This window comes from Myotis daubentonii, chromosome 6 (assembly GCF_963259705.1).
Source record: "Myotis daubentonii chromosome 6, mMyoDau2.1, whole genome shotgun sequence".
Taxonomy (NCBI): Eukaryota; Metazoa; Chordata; class Mammalia; order Chiroptera; family Vespertilionidae; genus Myotis; species Myotis daubentonii.
In genome coordinates, this window is record NC_081845.1 from 40,402,607 (window position 1) to 40,409,167 (window position 6,561).

Here is a 6,561-nt window from a genome sequence, read left to right on the forward strand (position 1 = left end):
CTCCCTCATAATGATGATCTAACTAGAAAAATATCCCCAAGACAGACCAGTATGTTTAGTTTTCAGAACATTTGTCACTACAAAGTTCATCATCGTTCTGAAGGAAGGACTAGAGTGCTTCAAGACAGAACTAAAACACAAGAGGCTCAAGGAAAGAAGCGAATGCTCCTAATTTAAGTTTTAGTCTAAAATATGTTTGCAGTTGAACCTGGAAGGTGTGGCTCAGTGGTTGAGCATTGGCCCATGAGCCAGAAAGTCATGGTTCAGTTCCCCGTCAGGTTACATGTGGGGTTGTGGGCTCAATCCCCAGTAGGGGGTATGCAGGAGGCAGCCATTGATGTTTGTCTCTATCCCTCTCCCTTCCTCTCTCTAAAAATCAATAAAAGTATTTTTTAAAATAAAATAAAATGTATTCTCCTTTGGATAAATTGTCCATAGCTGTGACTATTACATTTTGATAGCCAGAAATGATGGGACTAGGTCAGATAAGAACAGCCACTATGGAAATGTTTAAAATACTTACTGAGGTAGTAGGAAAAAGACTTCAAAGTTGACTACATCATTATTAAGTAACATTTTGTTAGACATTTCAATTCATAAGCACAGTAAGTCTTTGAATAGATAAAAATATCTTCTATTACAACCAATTACTATGATGGATGATAAAATATGAGAAAAAATAAAATGTCTTTTAACACTCTTCTTCCTACCCCCTCACACATGCTCAGACCTCCCTGAACCACTGTGCTTCTCAGGAAGTGCCATGCTCTTCCCAGGGTTGGTGATGCTCATAGTGCAACCTCTGCCTCCAACTCCTTGCTTCTCCCCTTTTGCCATAGGACTAAGCCACCTCAGCCACCCTCCTCCAGGAAGTCTCCATGGATTCCCTCCTCTGTGCAAGCATCAATCAAAGCACTTATCCCACGGTTTACTTTTTGGTCTCCACAAGAGACCAAGAATTCTTTGATGACAGAGACCACTCTTATTGTTTTTTATATCCCAGCACTTAGTTAAGGCTCTCAAGAAAATTTATACTAAATGAATGAAAATATATTGAAAAATTAAGAGCTTCTTAGAAATAAAAGGGAAAAATGTCTAAAATGCAAATCTTGCACAGTGTAATCTGGTCCTCATTGTTCATAAGGGTGTGTTTTAAAAACACACACACAGAAGGATGTACTAGTACTTAACTGTCCTTCACTAAATATATTTTGTAACTCCAAACCACCTAGATATACTGTTACTTTAAACTGATTTATTGTTCAACAAATGCATGCATTCAGACAGTGTAACTGAGTAAGTATACATATGGAATAATAAAGCCACCACAAAATTATGATAGAAATGTAAAAAGCGCAATGACACTTTGAATAGGTGCTGCGTAGTTCTGACACTGATTCCAATAGGAACAAGCCGTTTACCCTTTGGTCTCAGGTTCTCTACCCATAAAGTGGGGGTGACCATCCTTGCCACTTCTCCATTCAGGTCTCGTAAGGACAATGGAGATACAGCGTAAGCGTGCGAGTCTTCGCCATGAAGGCACCAGAATGGAACGGGTTACATACCCCCAGGTAGAGTTCCCGCCGCCACCCCTCCCGGTAATAACCCTTCCCCACTGCAGGCTGAGGGTGTAGACCTTTGCATAAACGTGTTGACAACCAAAATAAAAGTCTACGTCGGTGGGCACAAGCTTTCCTCGCTGGGGCTCGGTCTGGATTAGAAACCGCGGGGGACTTGCTCCCCCGCGGAGGCCACGCCTGCGCCCCCTGGTCCCCGTTACCCTTGTGCCAGGTGAAACGGATCCCGGGCCTTTGCGCTCCTCCATCCAAAAAGTGGGATCCAGCGAATTCAAGAGTCAAGGTAGCGGAGTAGATGGGGAGGAGGAAGAGGGGGAGGTGAGGCTGGAGGGCTTGGGCGGAGAGCTTACCTGGCCTCGCCGAGGGGCGCCGGGGGCGGGTGCGGAACGAACACCCCACAATCAGACGGCGGATGCGGAACGAACACCCCACAGTCCGACGGCGGAGGCTGCTGCTTCTTCTTGGAGCGCCAGAGGTGGAAAGGGGTGTGCTTCTTGGAGCTCCTGGACGGGCTGGCCTCCCCGGGGTCGCCCTGAGGCGGCGGCGACAGTGGCATCTTCTCGTCCGCCTCCTCCACCCGCCGCTCCGACGCTGCTCTGTCCGCCGCCCGGCCCTTGTGGAAGAACATACCTGGGCTCCGGCTCGCCTGCCTTTCGCAGGGCGCCGTCGGTCCCCGCCCCCTCGGCGGGGAGTGAGGCCAGGACGGAGCCGAGACGGCACCGCAGCGGGAGACCTCTGCGCGGAGACGACGGCCGGGCCGCGGCACAGCGCCCCCGCGTGGCGAGGGCGGCACAGCGCGGCAGCCCAGGTGAGGCGCGCGCGTCGGGAGCCGCAGGTAAGGTCCACGCGGTCCCCGGCCTCCCGGCGCGCGGCAGCTGCGGGGCAGCGACACCTACTGGGATCCCTGGGAACTGCGTCACCTGACACTGCACTGCCCTTCTCTGGTTTGGGAACTAGAGGGGGCCGATTTCCATACCTCCGGTGCATGTGGCATCTGCCGCAGGCGGAGTTGTAGGCCGCTAGCGACCAGTGCCAGGCTGGCAGGCTAAGTGGCTTAGCCATGAGTCCCGCCTGAAGAAGGATGGGAGAGGCGCATCCTGTGGCCGGGCCACCCCGCAATTATGACTGTTCCACTCTGGCCTTTGGGTGGCTTGGGCAATGTCATGCTGGGTGGCTTCCGTTCCTGTTTGTAAACATGAGTGCCAGCTTCTCATCTCTCCCTTTAAGAGTCTAAATAACTAATTTGTACTTAAATCTCATAAAGCACAAAAGGATAAAAAAACCAAAAGGTGATTAGGCATATTCCCCAGTTCCCAAAGGACTTAATAGGTCCCTCACAGTGAATTAAATGCCAGTCCCACTAGGTTCTCATCATCTGCTTTACTGTTAATGATTTTCTTTATTAACTTCACAATTGTGGTTGCATAGCAAAGGCAACTAATATTTAAGCAAAGGAAGTATATGAGCAACTATTTGGGGCATTATTAAAATATAAAAAGCTCAAGAACTGAGCAATGCTTAAAAATTCAACGCAGCACAAAGTCCCTCCTATACTGTGATACCTTCTTTCTTTTATCTTGGAGACCCAGCTCATTCATTCATTTTTATTTAATTCTTTTTATATTTACATTTTTACCAAGGTGTAAACCTACCTACAGTTTAAAAATGTGCAGATCACAAGTATATAACTCAATTTTTTACAGACTTATGTGGTTGGGATATAAAATGATTTTAATGAAGAACAGTTGACATGGCCCAGAAAATCCTTTGTATGTGGCTTTTAAATATACCATTATAAAAATAAAGAGTATTTCCAAACTTTAGAAGTCTCTCTCCTGCCCTGATTCAGTTCCTTACAGCCCTTGCCCCGTCTGTAAAAGTTAACCATTATTTCAACCTCTATTACCAGTAACTAATTTTGCCTCTTCTGGAAGTTCATCACAATATGTGTAATCACAATATGTAATTTTTTTGTGTTTGGTCTCTCTTGCTCAATATTAGTCTATGAGAATCATCCATTTTGTTACATGTAGTAGTTTTTCATTTTTAAGAAAAATTATTGTGTACTATTCCATGATATAAATATACCACAATTCTTCTAACCCTTCTACTGGGGATGGACATTTAGTTGCTTCGTTTGGGCTATTATAAATAAAGTTGATATGATGAACCTTCTTAGACATAAACACTCATTTCTTTTGGGTATATACCCAGGCATTCAGTCTCAGAGTAGAATATGCATATGTTCCGCGTTAGTAAATTTTGCCAAATAATTTTCCAAAATGGTTGTATCAATTTATACTCCTCCTAATAATGTTTGAAATTTCCAGTTTCTACATCTTCATCAACCTTTGATGTTATCAATCCTTTTCATGTTGGTCTTTCTGATAGGAGTCTCAAGAAATATTTATTTAAAAAACACACACACAAACATAAAAACAAAAAGAAGCCCCAAAATAAAATACAAAAAATATATATTTTTTGAGTACTAATTATTTACCAGGCCCTGACTTGGGGGAGGAGGATGGCTAACAGATACATAGGTGATATATGAGAATTGGTAGAGGTATGTACAAGGCATTATGGGAGTTTGGAAACATCACTAACAGAGGCTGGGAGTTTGGGGAGGAGGAACAGGAGTGCTCAATAAGGATTTGTTATAAAACTGGCCTTAAAGGGCAAAGGGAACAGCAAGAAAAGGGAAAGAGAGAAGGAAAAGAGAAGCAAAGGAAGAAGAGGGAAAAGGAAAAAAAAAGGAAATCTTCTTATACACATTTGTTCAAATATTTACAAGTTCAGTAATTCAGTCTTTCATTCCTGACTCCTCCAAGCAGAATTCTTCATGGTACCCCTCTTTGTGTCACCAGCAAATCTGGTATATATTTCAGCTATCACACTATTCACATTGCATGGGCCTCATTTATTTACATATATGTGTCTCCTATTAGCCTGAGAGAAACTTAAGGACATTTATCAATTACTTTTATATTTTCAGAACATGAATGTCCATTAAATGAAATAATCCAAATGAACTGGTATAATAACTTGATTGAATACCTAGACTGTCTCAGGCACAGATCTTTTGGACTGTGCACTTTGTAAGAGCAAATATCACATGCCATTTTCATGATCCTATCCCCAATGACTAGCACAGTGCATAGCACAGAGTAGACACTCAATACATATCTTATATGAATTATGTATATGAATATATAAGGAATTAGAACTATGCATAAAAGAGAAGATTCAGTACTTGTGATTAATCTAGTGAGGAAAACAAACATGCAAATATAATAGAACTTGATACAATAAAATACAGCTTGTATGATAAAAGTTGTACGTGTTCAAAACGTTTCACTTTTTTTCAGTCATTGCAAAAACAGATCCACTCAGGCTTGTTTAAGCAATAAATTAATTTATCACAGCATATTAGGTGTCTCATAATATCCCAAGAACCAGAGAGCGCAAACAAGTCCAGCTATCCCAGAGAGCTGATCTAGAAAAAACCACTGTCGCCACCTCTCAGCACTAGACACTACACACCAGCAGCTACTGCCACCCCAGGAATCAAAGGCCCGTTTCAGCCACTCTTGACAAATCAGCTCCCCACCTCACCCCCTCAACATGCATATTGCTCACTTCTGAAAGAAAAGTTCCATGCAGGTACTGATTGGGGAAGTCTGGGCCATTTAACAGCTTCCTAGCTACAAGGGAGATTTAAATTTTCTGGGTTCTGCCTCAGAGAGATAGAATTCAGGTGGCTAAAAGTTTGCCAAACATAGCACAGGTGTAGGCAGCCAAAGGCATGAAAGATGGTCGCTGCCAAAGGAAAGGGCAAAAGGCTATGGGAACACAGACGTGATTAACTCTGCATCGCTCAGAGACGTCATCAGCAGGGAGGTGACAGGCTCATGAGCTGTGCTGATGAATAAGAGTGTATCAGATGGAGATGAGAGCGCTGGCAATCCAGGAAGAGTAAACAACATGGGCCAACCTTAGTGAGGTTGGAGAAAAGGGGGGTGGGGTGGGGCAGAGTGGCAGGAGGTGAGGTTGGGAAAATCAGGTGGGGCCAGATTGCTAAGCACTTGGTAAACCATGCTTTTAAGGAACTGAGATTTGGCTTTGTAGGCAATAGGGGAGGGACTCAGCTTACATTTTTAAGTAGAGGAGTGACATAAGCAAACTTGAGTTTGATAAAGTGTGCCCTGAATGGAATGGAGTCAGGAAAAACTAGTAAGGTGAAACTATTTGAGTAAAGCCAGTAAAGAGGTTGCTACAAAAAGTTAAGTGAGCCCTGGCTGGGTAGTTCACTGAGTTAGAGCGTCATCCCCATACACCAAGGTTGTGGGTTTGATCCTGGTCCAGGGCACATACGGAAATCAACCAGTGAATGCATAAATAGGTGGAACAAGTAATCAATGTTTCTCTCACTAAAAATCAATAATTAAAAAAAATATTTTTTAAAAAGTCAGGTGAGAGGTGATGGGAACCCACACCAAGGCAGTAGTGGGGTGGGGGGGGGGGGACAGTGGGGGATGGAGAAGAGTGTATGCATACAAAATAGATGTAGGAGATGGGATCACCCAGAATTATAGTAAGTGAAAGAGAAGCAATCTAGGACAGCTATGGGATTAGGTGTCCAGCTTGGGTAAATGGATGTAGGTGAAATCATTAATGGAAAACAGGAGAAAGATCAGGGTCTCTGGGCATGAAAATAAATATGGTTTTGAACAGATTGACTCTGAAGTGCCTGGAGGCTACATAGGCAGAAATGTTTAATTCATTGAAAAATATGGTTCTGGAGGTCACAGGTCAGGGCTACATTATGTAGTTTCGGACATCATTACTGGATGAGATCACCCAGGGAAGCTGTGTAGAATAAGGATAAAAGCGGAGCAAGGACCAAACCCTGAGTAACACTAACATTTATGTATTTTGCTGGTAAGGGAGAGCCTGCATACAACTGAGTCCAGCCAGCCGCTGA

General features: G+C 43.8%; 1 protein-coding gene across 1 annotated transcript in view; it reads right to left on the minus strand.

Moving 5' to 3' along the window:
- The window catches only part of CRYBG1 (crystallin beta-gamma domain containing 1), a 185,380-nt gene extending 183,199 nt beyond the window's left edge, over positions 1-2,181 (minus strand). Inside the window, exon 1 of the mRNA XM_059700811.1 lies at positions 1,928-2,181. Coding sequence (XP_059556794.1) covers positions 1,928-2,133 — 206 coding nt within the window. The 5' untranslated portion in view covers positions 2,134-2,181. The remainder of the gene's footprint in view (positions 1-1,927) is intronic.
- Positions 2,182-6,561: the final 4,380 nt, after the last annotated feature.